This window comes from Theropithecus gelada, chromosome 2 (assembly GCF_003255815.1).
Source record: "Theropithecus gelada isolate Dixy chromosome 2, Tgel_1.0, whole genome shotgun sequence".
NCBI classification, from domain to species: Eukaryota; Metazoa; Chordata; class Mammalia; order Primates; family Cercopithecidae; genus Theropithecus; species Theropithecus gelada.
The window spans coordinates 14,330,026-14,347,632 of NC_037669.1; the positions used below are offsets into that span (position 1 = coordinate 14,330,026).

The window sequence follows — 17,607 nt, forward strand, 5'->3', positions numbered from 1 at the left end:
TTTAATTAAATAAAAGCGTGTTTTATGTAACTGGCTACAGAAGTTTCTGTAATTTTAGTGGATTAGGGTTAAAGGGGAAAATTACAACTTGACAGTGCTGAAAGTATGTGAATGGATCCACAAGATGAAGAAAAACAATACAAGACACTGAAATATGAGCTATCTTTTACCCTAAAGCTGGAAAAAGTTTTAAAATAGCTTCTTTATTTTGAGCTACAGCATGGACAGCACCAACAACACAGTACTCTGCAAGGATTTCTTTTTTTGTATTTTACAGCTAGTCCAAATTTCTCTTTAGTATTATTAACATACTCTTTTGTACTATTCACTGTCATTTCAATATTGTTGATGCTCTCTCCTTGCTCTTCTACTAAAAGAGATATCTGAATGAAAAGATCCCTTAAATCCTTTATTTGGTTCTCTAAATTAACAAGTTCCTTGTGTCTCTGTTCAATCTCTGAAAGTTGTGCTTTAGTGATATTGATTTCTGTAAGTAAGCTTTCATTAAAAACTTCCCATTTTCCTTGATGAAGCATATCATTTACTTCTTCTTCAGACATCTCTTTTCCAGCAACATCAAGCTGACGCAAAATAAATGTCTTGCACTTTTCTTGCTTTGCTGCTATTGTATCATTGTATGTAAACATGATTTGCTGAAAATGGCGGAACATTGAAGCATGCTGAGATTTAAGTATCCTTGTGACCACTGATGATGGACCATTTTCAACCTCTGACTTTTTAACTTCTTTAACTAAATCATTCAAACTTCTGTTGATGTATTCTGCCTGGATTTTTACCTCCTTTGTAATGGTAGACTCTCTCTTAAGTAGACTAAACCTTCTCATTGAAGCCACCAGACTTTTCTGCTGCTGCCCAAATTTTTGAACATTGTCTGCCAAATTGTTAATACTTTCCTGTAGTTTTTGGATTTCATGTAGGTGTCTCTCAGCTACAGGCTCTCTTTCATAAATAACAGCTTGCTGCAGAAACACCCCTTGCTCCTCTGTTTCTGTAGTTGGTACATGACTGTCTCTAGAGAGTTCAATTTCCTTTGTTCTCTGCTTTAGTTCTTGTAGTCGGTCTTTCATCTTCCCTTTCCTCCTAAGAAGCAAAAATTTTTGTATTGAACAAGTAGAAATTTGATATTTTTCCCCAGTAGCAGTTGACTTCACATAACTGTCTATATCCCAGCAAAAATTCTCCTAGTTTTCTCAAATGAGGTTAAAAAATTAGAAAACATCCATGAGTTTCCTCATAAAAGCCATTTAAATAGGGAAAGTAATATAAAATAATTTGTAAGTTACTTTGCATGTGAGTGCCATTTAGTTGTGTGCAATAGCCGAGAAAGCAGTGATGCAGAGACAGTTGGCCAAAAGTAAGTTCTTCAGGGTCATAATATCTGTCACATGATAGTTTTTTTTTAAATAAAGAATGCTTTTGACTATACCTTCAACTTATAGGATTAATCTTCAGATGCTGAAAGTGCCTTTGTTACTAAAGATAGTGTTTCCAGTTAATTTGGCCAATGTAATATTAAAAAATACTCGGTTTGCTAAATATGCGTCATTCAGTTAAAACCATTGTAATGACAGTACAGATTTTATATGAGAACGTTAAGCTACATGGATAATATTGAATTTATTTTAAATTTTCCGAAGCCTCTGAATTAACATATTACTTGGCATAGTGTTTTTTCTAACTGTTGCATATATATGAAAACATTGGTTTGATCATGCTGATTTCTCATTCTTAGCATTCTTTTGCAAAGATATCCAGACTGTCTTAGAACAAAATTTATATCGATTTGTATTAGGTGATACTTTATAAACATGAGAATATATTTATATAAAATCTTATTTTGGGAGTAATAATAATATTGACACTTATCACATGCTGTGTTGGTAGTTATCCGTAAGAATCAAATTGATGTACCTAACTTATATTTAATGATATAGATATACATGAAATGACATACATATATATAAAATGAAGGGATTAAGAAGCAGTAAAATACTATTATCACAGAGCATCTTGATTTTAGAAATGTCTTTCTTGACATTTTTGAAGATAAGAAGAGGCTGTTAGGGAGTACAAATAGCTCATTGGACCACATATAATATTAATATCAACCAGAAAAAAAAAAATCTCTGAATGTGATGCTGTTATGCTGTAGGACTCAGTGTTTGATATGTTTATGGAAATATTTTTATTAATCTGGATGTTGTCATAGGAGGCATACTTAACAAATGTGTAGATAGTATAAAATTTGGAGGAATCTTTAGTATGTTGAAGTACAGGGTAGGGATTCAAAGATTAAAATAGTGTGGAACTTTATACTAAAAATAACAAATATATTTAACAGGAATAGATTTAAAATATTTCATCTAGCTATAAGAAAAATATTTTCATATCTACAGAGTAGAAGACTCTTGGGTTCACAATAGTGTCTATGAAAGTATTGGAGATTTTAATTAAGTAAGGTTTTTTTTTTTTGGAGATGGAGTCTTGCTCTGTGAGTCTTGCTAGCATGCAATGGTGCGACCTCTGCTCACTTACTGCAACTTCTGCCTCTCGGGTTTAAGTGATTCTCCTGCCTCAGCCTCCTGAGTAGCTGGGATTGCAGGCACCTGCCACCACGCCCAGCTAATTTTTGTATTTTTAGTAGAGACGGTGTTTCACCATATTGGCCAGGTGGGTCTCTAACTCCTGACCTCGTGATCCACCCACCTTGGCCTCCCAAAGTGCTGGGATTACAGGTGTGAGCCACCTACCCAGGCTAATTAAGCTTTCTATCAGAACTATCAGAATAGTCATTATGCTTTTATAAATAATAGTCTGATGTATGGATAAACTAAACTCTGCCAACTCTATGCTATTCAGAGCAAATTGCAAGGGTAAGGGGAACTCTATGAACTTCTGAGCATATTTTGAGATGGGAATTCATAAATTAGGAATTACCAAACTAGCATGGAAAGGATGAGATTTGAAAACCATGCCAAATGGAGACTCATTGAAACAAATGGTAATATTTGTCCCGTAAAAGAGAAGATACAGGGTGTGTATACGACTATCTTCTAAAACACAAAGATCTGTATATGCAAGTGGGATTAGACTTACTTGGCATAACTCCAAAGGGCAGTGGGTGGAAATTACATGGAAAGAGGTTTGATTCAATTTGTAAAGAAGACTTTTCAAACAAATACTGCTTTCCCAAGATGAAATGAGCTGCTTCATGAGGTGCTGAGTTTGCCATCACTGGAGATTTTCAAGATGTTCTTGAATGATGACTCCCATCAGGCATGTTACAGAAATGATGCCTGTTTTGGGTAAAAGGTTAAACCAATGTCCTGGTAATATTCCTTTGGTTTTAAAGGACTGGTATTTTGTGAAATAATCATGGAAGTCTACTATATGTAAAGTTTTAAATGCTGTAATATATATTTAATTTACAGTTATATAAGTATATAAAGTATATAAATTCCTCCTGTCCTTGAGGAATTTATAATTTAGGGTGAGAAGGACAATATACAATTTAAAAGATAAATGGGATAATTTTAGGTTTTGATACAATAATCAGGCAGGGACTCTCTAAGCAGATATTTGAGATGTGAGACTAAATGTTGAGAAGCCAGGCAGATGAAGAGCCAAGGGAGTATATTCTAGGTATAGGAGTTGGGGTGCCAAGGCAGTGAATGAGACCGATATGTTTTAGGAACAGAGTTACTGCATAAGAACAAAGTGAATGTAGATAGAAAGGAATGAGAATAATAACATGGGAAGAATGAAGTAGAAAGGTAGGCATGGACCACATCATAAAGGGCTTGTGGGCCAAAGGAAGGAGTTTAGATTTTATTCTAGGTGCAGTAGAAGACAGTTAAAAGATAAATAGGATATTGACGTGATTTGTATATATTTTTTTCTTCTTGATATGTAATTTAAAATTTTTTAAAACTGAAACAAGGTGTCCCTATGTTGTCCAGGCTGGTCTTGAACTCCTGGGCTCAAGCCATCTGTCTACCTTGTCCTCCCAGAGTGCTAAGATCACAGGCATGAGCCACCATGCCTGGCCCTGATTTATATTTTTAAAAGATGTTGTTGCTTTCTATATAGAGAATAGTTTCCTGGGGAGTGGGTGGGAGTAGTTCACAGAAGAGACTTGAATGATAGAGATGGAGTAAATGGGAACCATTAGGATATGTTTTTGGAAGTAGAAGCGATAGGACTTGATGAGTTTAACCCATCAGCACTGAACACAATCTTTTCTTGAAACACTTTGAAGAAAAGTATTTCTCCTGGTTTTTTCCCTTACCTTTTTGGCTCTTCCTTTATCACTATTTTCTTTTTCCTGGCCACTCCTTATCTCCCCCACCTGTAAATATTGGAAGAATTTAGACTCAGTCTTATTTTTATCCATCATTTTTTAGTCTCACGGCATTAAATACTGTTCATAAGCTGATGACCCAAATTTGTATCTCCAGTCTAGGTTGCTCTTAAAGAACTACCTACCTGACAGCTGCATTTAATGCCTCTGTCCAAAATGAGCTCATAATCTTCCTCTGAACCCATAAATTGCCCCATCTCTCTTCTGGCCACTCTGTTTTTTCAGTTGCTCAGACCAGAGACTCGGAAGTCTTTTTTTGTTTGTTAGTTTTTTGAGACCGAGTCTGGCTCTGTCCCCCAGGCTGGAGCGCAGTGGCACAGTCTCGGCTCACTGCAACCTCCGCCTTCCAGGTTCAAGTGATTCTCCTGCCTCAGCCTCCCAAGTGGCTGAGACTACAGGCATGTGCCACTACGCCCGGCTAATTTTTGTATTTTTATTAGTGACGGGGTTTCACCATGTTGGCCGGGTTGGTCACAAACTCCTGATCTTAGGTGATCCACCCTCTTCGGCCTCCCAAAGTGCTGGGATTATACGCATGAGCCACCACGCCTGGCCGCAAGTCATTCTTGACTTTTTTTTTTTTTCCCTACAGTTCATATGCAAACATAGCAAGTCTTGTCAACATCTCTTTCAAAATGTATTTGGATCTAGCCATCTCTTACCATCTCCCTGGTTCAAGTCCCTGTTATTTTTATTTTTTATTTTTGAGACAGAGTCTTGCTTTGTTTCCTAGGCTGGAGTGCAGTGGCACAATCTTGGCTCACTGCAACCTCCATCTCCCAGGTTCAATCCTTCTGCCTCAGCCTCCCAAGTAGCTGGGACTACAGGCACGTGCCACCACGTCTGGCTAATTTTTGTATTTTTAGTAGAGATAGGGTTTCACCATATTGCTAAGGCTGGTCTTGAACTTCTGACCTCATGATCCACCCCTCTCAGACTCCCAAAGTGCTGGGATTATATATGAGCCACTGCGCCCAGCCAAGTCCCTGTTACTTTTCATCTTGATCGTTACAGTAGTCTCCTAAGTGTTCTCCTTGTTTCCTTTTTGTACCAACTACCCCCAAACTGCCCCCACCACAAACCTTTGGTCTTAACACAGAATTCAGAGTTAAAATGTAGGTCAGACCATGTCATTTCTGTGCCTAAAATCCTCCTTTGGCATTATCTCTTAGAGGAAAAACTACAGCCTACAAAGCTCCACAATGACTTCACCCTCCTGTCACCCCTCTGACCTCATCTCCTACAACTCTCCCTTGCTCTGCTTCAGTCTCACTGTCCTTGAGGTTCTCACACAAATCTGGCACCATCTGGCTTTAGGGCCTTGGCACTTGCCTTCTCTTCTATTTGAAGTGTTCTTTCCCATGTAGTATGTGACATATTTCTCCAACCCAGTCCTTACTGAAATGTCACTCTCTGAGTTAGGATGTTCTTGGTCACCCTATCTTGGACTCTACCTTCTCTCAACTCTCTGGCCCTTCCCAGCTTTGTTTTTCTTAGCATTTTTCACTATTAACATACCATATATTTTACTTATTTATATTAACTTAATTGTCTACTTTCTCCTCCCAATATTAACTCCATGAAGTCAAGGGTTTTTATTCATTCTGGTACCTCATAGAGTTAATATTTGGAGGAGAAAGTAGACACCTGATGAGTCTTATATTTACTTGAGTTCTCATGTTGAGATCTTGATATCTTAGATTTACTTGAGCTCTTAATATGTGCCAGGCACTGTTCTAAGTGTGTTGTATGTTCTTATAAGAACAAGTATTGTCATGATCTCTATTCTATAGATAATGAAATTAAGATGTCAGCTTTAGTAATTGAACCATGTTGTCAGCTAGTGGTAGAGTTGAGATTCAGATTCCGGCCATATAGTTTGAAGGACTCAACTCTTTACTATAGCAGAGTATGTGTTACTATACTATAGCATACTAGAGCATAGTAACTTCACCATAGTATAGCATAGCTTTACTATGCTGTGAAGCTTTTTCAGTGGTGTTAGAGAGATCGTCTAGGGTGAGTTCTGAAAAGAGGCAATTAGGTCAGTTAAGTGGTTGGGAAAAGAGCCTCACAAGGGATAAGACCTTGAAATCTGTTTTTGTCAGGAAAAGTTGTTTTATAGATATTAAAAGTTTATTCAGAAACATTTGGTACATTACTTTATTGCCACATAACTATATTGCTGAGCATTTTAAGTATTGGTGGGAAATATTTAAGAGCAAGTTTTTGTTGCTGAAATGCACTTAGAGCATTTTACTATTTATTTTACCTATTTTAAATATTTAATTCAAATAGCTGGTAGTGTTTTGTTTTTGCCACTGATTTGCTACAGTAAAGGTAAAAAAGTTCAGTCAGTACAATTTATAATAGGGGACTAAGCTGGAAAGAGATTCCATACCCCTCTTCCTCTGCATATTTTTATTGTCTATATTTTACTTTACTGGCAAGGAACAGTTTCTCTACCTTCAGAGTAGAGCTAACCAAAGCTAGTGTTTTTGTAAGATCCAAGGAAAAAAATAAGCTATGAATGATACTAGACCTGGAAAAATTATGAAAGGAAGATTAGTCAGGAGGAATATTAGAAGGTAATATAGAAAGAATTGCCAATTTTAGGTGTTAAAAAGTTGTTTTTTTCTTCCGTGTTTAATATTATATAATATATGTATATTTTGAGATGGTCTCGCTCTGTCACTTAGGCTGGAGTGCAGTGTCATGATCTCAGCTCACTGCAATCTCCACCTCCTGGGTTCAAAGCGATTCTCCTGCGTCAGCCTCCCGAGTGCCTGAGATTACAGGTGCCCATCACCATGCCCAGCTAATTTTTGTATTTTTAGTAGAGACAAGGTTTCACCATGTTGGCCAGACTGGTCTTGAACTCCTGACCTCAAGTGATCTGCCCGCCTCAGCCTCCCAAAGTGCTGGGATTACAGGCATGAACCACCATTCCTGGCCAAATATTGTGTAAAATATTTGATAATTATCCTGATACGGATACTTAAAGACACATAAAACTATTGGGAATTAATTGTGGAAACTTTTTACCATGTGGCAACTTTGTGAAAGCAGAATTATCATCCATGTTTTATTACATACGTCTGATAAGAACTAGTCTTCTTTTCAGTGTAGAGAAAATTTGACGTTAAAGTAAGTTGGCTTAGTGATTTATCTTGTGTAAATTTATGTTGTTTAGTGGTATTTATGACTTCCTTATCTATAAGCTCTTTCTAGTATTACCATATTGATGCTGAAAATAAATTATTCCCCAAATTGTTGAAGATATCATGTCACATTTAATGTAGCCATAAACTTTTTAAATAAGCTTTTTAAAAATGTTATTTTTCCCTCAAATTAATAATGCATGTACACAGGTTAACAAATCAAGTCATGTCAAGGCTTCTAAAGATATATATCTGACCCTTGCCTTCCCTACCACATCCCCTTTCCAATCCTCCATTCCTTAAAGGCAGTCATAAAGGCAGTCATTTTCAGCTCCTTAGCTACATGTTGCGTCTAAACTCCTATTTCTAGGTAATTTGCATGTGTAGGTATTTTTGCTTCTTCAGTTTTATTTTATTTTATTTTATTTTTTTTGAGACAGAGTTTTGCTCTTGTTGCCCAGGCTGGAGTGCAATGATGTGATCTCAGTTCACTGCAACTTCCTCCTCCCAGGTTCAAGTGATTCTCCTGCCTCAGCCTCCTGAGTATCTGAAATTACAGGCTCCTGCCACCATGCCCAGCTATTTTTTGTATTTTTAATAAAGACGGGGTTTCACCATGTTGGCCAGCTGGTCTTGAACTCCTGACCTCAAGTGATCCACCCGCCTCAGCCTCCCAAAGTGCTGGGATTACAGGCATGAGCCACCATACCTGGCTGCTTTTTTGGTTTTAGTTATTATATTGAATTTCTTCTATGGAAGATGTAGATTTAATCTTCTCTCATACCCCCATTCTTCCCTCAGCTTTACCCTTTTAATACAGTTATATCACAAATTTTGGTTAATCAATATTTTGTGTTTACATTATTATGACTACCCAAATACTATTTATATGTGAGTCACCTAAGGTACTGTGGCTATGTTTCCTTTCTCAAATAATTTTTTAAATTATTTCTAAGTTTTTTCAATGGATAGAGATAGATGAATACATTTAAGAAAACTTCTTGTTGACGTATTTATACATATACAGAAAGTCCCCAAAACATAAAGTTATATTATGATGATTTTTCACAAAGTAAATACATCCATGTAACTATCACATAGATCAAGAAACATATAACATTTAAATTTTTTAAAAAAATATTAATTACCAAAGTTTTTCACCTGCTTAATTTTGTACGTATGCATCACTAATTCATTCTAAAGCTGAAGTGAATTGAAAATATCCTCTTGACATATTTAAATATAGACTGTGTATAGTTTTGTTTTATTTCATTTTATTCATCTTTTGAGGCTCCTTTCCTGGAACTTCTAATGTAATCTGATTGTGTTAGAATTTTCTTTTCCTCTTGTCTGTTCTCTCTTTTTGATTTCCAGTTCCTCACCTTTCTTGGTTTATCTCCTTGATTTGGGAGTGTACTATAGCTTCTTTTCAAAATATAAATGCAATGATAGTTTGCATTACTGAAAATATTTTTATTCTGTCCTATACTTGAATACTGTATTTTCTGTGGATAAAATTTTTAGTTTGAAATTATATTCCCTCAAAATTTTGAAAGTTTTGTTACTACGTCTTCTAGTTTTGTTACCCCTGAATATTCTGCCCTCTGTTTTCTGATATTTTGTAGACTGGGTTTTATATTTCCTTTCATGAAATTCTTGACCTTTTCTTTTCATATTCCTGGTGTTCTGAAATTTCATAATAATGTGATCTGGGGTAGGGCTTGATGCATTTATTTGGTAAACATTTAGTTGGTCTTTTCAACCTACAAACTCATGTATTTAGGGACTTGCTTTTTTAAAAATAATTTCTTTAATAACTTTATTTTCTCGATTTTCTTTGTATTATTTTCGTGGCCTTTCAGACATTAAGAAAATTAAAGAAGCAGTCCAGTCCAAGAAAAGCAGTGTCCAAATAAGGGGAGTTTTAAAGTGACTTGCTTAAGGCCACACAACTGAAAGGTGGCAGAGGCTTCGTTTAGGCATGTCTACTTGATTGCGAATCTGTTTTCTTCCCTATTGTGTATTTAGTAGAAATTGGTTATCCTAGTGAAATACACACAAATAATGTTTATCTATATCAAATACTGTGTTATGTTACTAATATACATACTATATCTATTTAAAAGAAAAAATTCAGCAGGAGATAATATAGCATATAGTATCTCAAGTAATGTTGTTGTTTGAAGCTTTATTAGGCTCTTTAATATAATCAGACCAAATTGATCACTTTACACTATAAAAGAAGAAAAATAATTTGGATCTCACAGACTTATGTTTACAGAAAGTCTCTCTAAGAAATGGTGAATTTTATCTTTGGTACTATATGGAGATTGGGATTCTTATATTTTCTTCTGATTCAAGTCATAGTCATCTAACCAGATCTCTTATACTAGCTTGTCACCATGAATTATTTTTTAAAAATTAATTAATAAATTAATAGAGAAAGGATCTCACTTTGTTGTCCAGGCTGGTCTTGAACTCTTAGCCTCAAGGGATCCTTCTACCTTGACTATGAATTCTTAAAGCTACAGCATATATAGCTGAAGTGCTAGTTGCTGCATTATTTTTTTTTAAACTGACTTGCACCCCTAAGAAAGAAAGAGTAACAGTGTTAGAAGCTCAGAGGAGAGAGAAAGAGAAAGTGGCATCAAACAAAATATTTTGATTTTGTATTCATGAAAATTAAGTCCTATATTTATACAATGGCTCAGTAGCTTTTAACAATCTTTAATTTTCACATTCCTCAAGAACTACAACATCTTGAACTTTCTCCTTGATTGCATGGTTTGGAACAAATCCTGAAACAACTCCCTCTAATGGTTTTATGACTGGAAAGATCTTTCTCCTTTTCTGGGTGTGTTGCTTTGTTTTATTTTTGAGATACCATCTCACTCTATCACCCAGGCTAGAGTACAGTGGCTCAATTGCGGCTCACTGCAGCCTCTACCTCCCAGACTCAAGCGATCCTTCCCCCTCAGCCTCCCGAGTAGCTGGGACTAAAGTTGCATGCCACTGTGCTTGGCTGATTTTTTTAAATTTTTTGTAAAGATGAGGTCTCGCTATGTTGCCCAGGCTGATCTCGAACTCTTGGGCTCAAGCAGTCTTCCCGCCTCAACCTCCTAAAGTGCTGGGATTATAGGCGTGAGCCAGTATACCCAGCCTCTTTTTTAAAAAATTAGAAATAAAGTAATCAAAAACTTTTTTCTAAAGCATCATAGTTTTAAAATATTTTAAGAAATAGACGATATTTCAAATTGATATTGGAGCACAGTGTACACAGGCCTTTGGGAAGGTAAATTTTCCTGTGAAGTGCCTTTGAGAAGGTGCATTTTACTGCCACTGATTTTGGAAAGCAGGATATTGGAGTCTGACCTGTATAAAGGTTGTTTTTTCCTGGATTTTTATTCATGTAATATTCCCTGAACAAGCACCACACTTTTATATTTGAATAAAAGGTATTTTAAGGAGCCCTTTAAAATATATTAATATGTCCTTTGTATTTATTAATCTTAATATAATTTACAAGCAAAAAACAAGAAAATATCCTGCTTTTTTTTTAGATCTGTGTACATTATTGATATTCAAGGCAAAACATGGAAATAGAATCGGGTTTCCTTTCAGTGTTATACATCATGGCATGCATATTATGTAAATGATGTTTAAAGTGAGCTATAAAGGTTATACTGTGTTTGTCTTGGTTAATGAATCCTATGCCTGTATTTCTTTTGAACATTTAGAGAATATTTATGTGAAAGATCCTTTACATAATTAGGTTATTTCTAGTTTCTTAGGAGTAATTTCCTGTGTTTGCTGTGGTCACTGACTGGTGGCCACTCTGTTACAAAGGTGGGCAAGTGTATTTAGTGAAGTTCGTCAGTAGCCTAGCTTCATTGAGGAGTTATACAAGAATGCTCTAAGTGTCCTGATAAATTATGGATCCATTGAGGCTATCTTTTTGATTGTGACTACCAACGCCCCATGGAGTTTGCGCATTATAGCACAGGTAGGAGAATGTAGGCCTTATTTTCCTCTAGTGATTTTTGTAGCCTAAGTGGATCTCACTTCCTGCTATAATCCTGGGTGAGTCAACAGAGTTATTCCTGTCTTTGTATACAGATTATGGTGTATTATTCCTAGTTAACTGCTTCATCTAGGAAGCTCAGTTTTAGTTCCCTGTAATGCAGCAAACTCTAAACCTCAGCTTTAAGGTAAAGTATTTGCCCAGTGGAGTTAGGTTTAATTACTACTCTTCATTTTGGCTTTAAGTATGTTTCCTCATCATTTCTGGCACCTGAAAACTTCTCCTTTTTACTCTAAAATTTAGTGATGTTGTTTTAAAATTGGTCTTTTGTAAACTTATGATTACATCAAATTCTGTATGTTTACAGAAAGAGGGAGTAACTTCTGTATCTGTGCATTTTGACTGAAGTCATAGTTGCTTACCTTTACAGAATTAACATAATTGAGAATGTTTCCCTAAATCCTTGTTCATCTGTGTAGAAATTGACTTAAGATAGGTACTGAGATCTGTTTATATGCTATATATAAATTGCATTTTCTAGTAGTTGCATACTCATAACTATATGTATAACTATCCAATTTATTGATCTTATATCTTCATTAATTAGAATACTAGGCAAAGTAAGACAAACATGCATATTAGAATTGAAAACATGCAAGGACAGGAATCATATAAGCATAAAATATGAAACTCCTAGCTGTGAAATCATTTAATTGCTTAGACTAGGTGAAATGAAATTACTATTTTATGCAGTCTGTTCTGTACCTTAAATTTATTACATTGGAAGAATTATATACAAATATGAATCATCTTTTATTATGTTTAACTTACAGCATTGCTTTATAGTTTTGGATTTTACTAGCAAGAACTGTATCTGTGAACTTAAACATGATATTTAAAAAAGAAAGAACAATAACTCCTATGTGTGATAATCAGCTTTGACAACTTGTTCTGGGAAATAGAAAAGTAAACTGGTGCAACTCAACTCAAATAAAAGGTTCTCTGCCCTATTACAGACACTGAAAATCCCTAGAAACAGAAACATGAGTAAAAATTACCTAGTACTTTAAGAAATATGCCCTGGGATAGATACTTAGTGTATTTATAGATTTTTTTAAAAGTAGGCCATTTCTTTTGATAGTTACTGTAATGATTAAATAAAACATTTCAAGAAAACATTTCAAGAAATGTGAGCAGTTTTTACCCAAGAGAAAACAGAATATTCTGTTGCTTTTGTATATGAAGTCAACTTGCAACATTTTTCTAGCGCAAGTGAAAGCAGAGGATCTTACTGTAATGTTAACCTCTTTGACTGCTAAAGTGAGGGCCAAATAGTAGTTTCTAAAAACTAAAAAAAAATACAAATTGCATATATTGTCTAATTTTGAATTATCTGACTCTTTTTTTTTGCAGTGTAAGCTTTCAATGCTTTTTTCCTACTTTTTATTTAATATAAATAAGTTATTGAATTAACCTGTTTAACAACATATTAAGATCATTTTGTTTAAATATAAGACTTGTATAATTTTTGAAATTTTGTCTGATTTAAGTAACCTGTACATACATAAAATGATTTTTATATTACATTTAAAACTGCATAGCTATGAAGATAATGTGTTCTAGGTATTATATGGCCAATTCTCAAGTCCACCTTTAAAATACATATAAAAGTCATTATTATTTTGATTTGAAATGGAATATTTATTAAATTCTAACATAGTAACAATTATAACTTTGAAAGTATCTAACCTATCTACATACGTTGTATTTAAATGATGCTGATTTAAATTTTTCAAGCTATCAATTAAATGGTAACCCTTATGTTAAATGGTGTAACTTAAGTATTTTTAATGTACTAGTTGAAATATTATAAAAGGTTAGTAAGTACTTCGATATTTTATGGTAGCCCTTTCACAAGATTATTTTCTAATTTTTTAAATTTTAGAAGAGTCTAGTAAACAACAATGAAGCAATTAAGACCATTATAGCAAATTATCTCAGATTTTTAAGATTATATGTATGTGTCAAATTTGGGTATAAGCTGCTTTTCAGAGTTAAATATAAAAATGTTCTCTGAAGTAAGCACATTGATAGTGTCTATAAAAGAAATAATTTTGTATTTGTTTTTACATCTGACTTTCTAGTATTTCTAAAATGAGAGCTTACTTTTTAAAAGACTTAAAAAATTTTTCTTTCCTCTGAAGTTGATTTTTATTATAGTAGTCTATTTTCAAGAGCTTTATACCCAGATCCCAGTCAGCATGTCAGTAATATATGTGAACAAATCAGCTACCGGTACCCCTGTCCAAATCTGAGTAAAACAAGTAACCCTTATTATTTGTTGAGCTTTTTTTAAATGTACCAGTATAACCAGATTTCAGTCTATGGATACCTCATATTAAAAAGTACAAAAAAGAGTCGTTTATTTACCTTTCTGTCTTCTTCCTTTTGTTGGTTTTCCACCTGCCGTGTTGGAGTCCTGCCTTTGAGAGAAAATCTGAACATCTCATGTAATGTTTTGAGCAAATTATCTAAATCTCTATCTTATAGGGCACAGGCTAATTTCTGTATAGTTTTCATGTTGTTAATTGAAAGCCAAATAATGAAGTCAAATAAGAGATAAAGTTGTACTTTTGCTGTTAATAGCAAGTGAAAATAGATTGCTTACTTCACACCTGGAGAATCCGGTTCTGCCTGTTAGATGCCTGTTCTTTAGATTAAAGGAAGATCATTTTCATTGGAGCTAGTTGGTAACAGGAAGTCCTCGTTAAACTGCCTACGTAGAGTATTTGGCATTGGATCTGCAAATTTAGTCGTACGTTATATATGTAATATATTATTCTAAGAAAAAGGATTTGTATTTAAACAAAGGTTACTTTCTTTTCTATAGATATCAAAACTTGCTAAAAATATAGAATTGAAATAGGAATGAAAAGCTTGGTGTAAAGGCTTTTTTTGTTCCATTTACTTTAAAATGGTTGAAATCTGTCCTATTTTAGGAAGTCCCATAAGAGCTTAGCTCATAAAATCGTAGAATTTCAGAAGGGGAACATCCAGGAAAGAGCTCATGTCTGTAAACCATTCATCCCACTTTACTTTTAATTTTTTTTTTTTTTACTTTTTATTATGCCTGCTGTTTTTATTTTAAAATAAATTTTATATAGAACTAAAGTTATCTAGCAATATATGTTAAATCATTTATTTTGTCAATATAACAACTCAAAATTAATTTATACCAGAGGGAAATGTTTATAGGAAGAATTAGAAATGAAAATCTCTCTTGTACTACCAAATTTCAGACCCATTTTTTCTACCTGACTTGTTACTGTTTGAGGGCAAGAAGGACATTGCTGTATCTATCAAAATCATATATATATATATTTTGTTTGTTTGTTTGTTTGTTTGTTTTTTGAGAAGGAGTCTCGTTCTTGTAGCCCAGGCTGGAGTGCAGTGGTATGATCTTGGCTCACTGCAACCTCTGCCTCCTGGGTTCAAGCAATTCTGCTGCCTGAGGCCCCTGAGTAGCTGGGATTACAGGCGCCTGCCACCACGCCCAGCTAATTTTTTTGTAGAAATGGGGTTTCACCATGTTTGCCAGGCTGGTCTCGAACTCCTGACCTCAGGTGATCCACCTGCCTCAGCCTAACAAAGTTCTGAGATTATAGATGGAGCCACCATGCCCGGGCAATCACGTTTATATTTATTTTTTGTTTTAATAGTTCTACTTCCTGGAATCTGTACTCAAAATAAGAAATAACTCCTTTGCCCACCTACTTTTTATAGCACTCTTTGTAAAAACAATACACTGGAAACACAAAAGTCCTTCAGCATAGAACTGGCTGAGTAAATGATGAAACATTCAAAGGGAAGCATTTTACAATTATAAAAAATAATGAAGATTTTGTTATACTGCTTCAGGGTACTTTCAAAAGTTACTTTTCTGTTAAAAAAAAGCATGCTGCGTAAGAATATATATATAATACGCTAACTTTTAGGAAGAAAGGAAGGGTAGATATAAATATTGTATATGTACACAAATACATAAACAGTCAATAGCATTGAATATCCATAGTGCCCAAATTATGGTCCTTAAAATACCATTTTCTCCATATGCTTGTTTATATTTTCAAAAAGAAATAATGGGAGGATGAACTAAACACGAATGAAAATGGTTACCTATAGGAGAAGGGAAGGAAAAGGCAAAGAGATGGCAAATAGTTCTTCTGATTGTACCTTGTTTTTATAATTCTGAATTTAGAACCATATAAATTTATTTTTATTTTTATTTTTTGAGACAGGGTCTCACTCTGTCACCCAGGCTGGAGTGCAGTGGCACAATCTCGTCTCACTGCAACCTCTGCCTTCTGGGTTCAAGAAATTCTCATGCCTTAGCCTCCCGAGTAGCTGGGATTACAGGTGCGCACCACCACGCCTGGCTCATTTTTTTTTTCCCCTGTATTTTTAGTAAAGACAGGGTTTCACCATGTTGGCCAAGCTGGTCTTGAACCCCTGACAAATGATCCACCTGCCTTTGCCTCCCAAAAGTGCTGAGATTACAGGCGTGAGCCACGACACCTGGCCAATATAAATATTTTAGAAATTAAATTTTAAAACAAATACACAAACTATCCGTAAAATGCAAAAGCACCTAGAAAGAAATGAACCTAGGTATATATCTAGGTGATGGCAAAACTACACAGAGAAGTATTGTTTTAAGTAATTTTAAAACAGTATTATTGACTCTGCATCTCTAGTGGGATATAGCGTAGAGACAAAAATAACCACAAAGATATGTTAACCTGCACTTAGTAGTCTTATATTTAGTAAAAATATTGATATTATGTTGAAATTCCTATATATAGTTGGATAAAACAATATTATTAGAAACTGTAGTTTTCAGCATAAGTAAAAAGAGATACAAATAAGATCTAAGGCTGGGCACAGTGGCTCATGCCTGTAATCCCAGCACTTTAGGAGGCTGAGGCAGGAGGATTGTTTGAGCCTAGGAGTTTGAGACCAGACTGGGAAACATAGTGAAACCCCATCTCTGCTAAAATTAAAAACAAACAAACAAACAAAAAACACATTCAAACACTAGCTGGGCATAGTGGTATGCGCCTGTAGTCCCAGCTACTTGGGAGGCTGAGGTGGGAGGATGGCTCGAGCCTGGGAGGTAGAGGCTGACATCACACCTCTGCACTTCAGCCTGGGCAACAGAGTGAGACCCTGTCTCAAAGAAATAAACAAAAACAAGATTTAAGAAGCTCAGTAAAACTTGGTAGTTGATTTGAAATGAAAAAAATCAGCACGAATGCACGATTAGATTTTTTTTCTATTTCCTAGCTTTGTGCACTGAAAGGGCCTAGAAGCAGTAGTAAGTCAATAGCAAATGTATATCTATAACTCCTAGGTTTTGGTCTTTAAAATGCCATTTTCCACTGAAAAGATCAAGGCTTCTTAGGGAAATGGATGATTGCAAGTCTGGAACCTTGTTTGATAGTGGAACACAAAGAAGCTATCAAAGACTGTTGGAGTTGTACCAAAAGGGTCCAAGAGCCGACCTGAAGGGGACTCCCAGCGCCTCAAAATGGGTACCTTTGAGCCTTAAAAAGAGCAATAACTGAAACAAATTAGTTCATAATGATGCCTCTCAAAATAAGAAAAAGCACCAAAAAGCCCAAATAGCCAAAGCAGTCCTAAGCAAAAAGAACAAAGCTGGAGGCATCATCTTATCTGACTTTAAATTATACTACAAGGTAACTGTAACCAAAGTAGCATGGTACTAGTATAAAAATACATGAATAGATGAGTGGAAAAGAATAGAGAATCCAGATGATGGGTACAGTGATGCTGGGAAAAGTGGATTGCCATATGCAGGAGAATGAAACTGGAATCCTGTCTCCCACCATCTACAAAAATTAACTCAGGTGGATTAAAGACTTACGGGTAAGACCTGAAAAATACTAGAAGAAAACTTTGATGAAACTTCTAGACATTGGTCTAGGCAAAGAATTCATGACTAAGACCTCAAAAGCAAAAGCAAC

The 17,607-nt window shown here is 35.0% G+C and overlaps 2 protein-coding genes across 5 annotated transcripts in view; one reads left to right on the forward strand and one right to left on the reverse strand.

The window, feature by feature from the left end:
- ARL13B (ADP ribosylation factor like GTPase 13B) overlaps positions 1-17,607 on the forward strand; it is a 71,077-nt gene that overhangs the window by 33,374 nt on the left and 20,096 nt on the right. The gene's annotated exons all lie outside the window — the stretch shown is intronic.
- STX19 (syntaxin 19) lies at positions 188-14,238 on the reverse strand. Its single transcript, XM_025376647.1, has 2 exons — positions 13,994-14,238; positions 188-1,101 (listed from the first exon to the last, which is right to left on the reverse strand). The coding sequence occupies exons 1-2, from the start codon at positions 14,071-14,073 to the stop codon at positions 204-206; spliced, it is 978 nt and encodes a 325-aa protein (XP_025232432.1). The 5' UTR covers positions 14,074-14,238; the 3' UTR covers positions 188-203.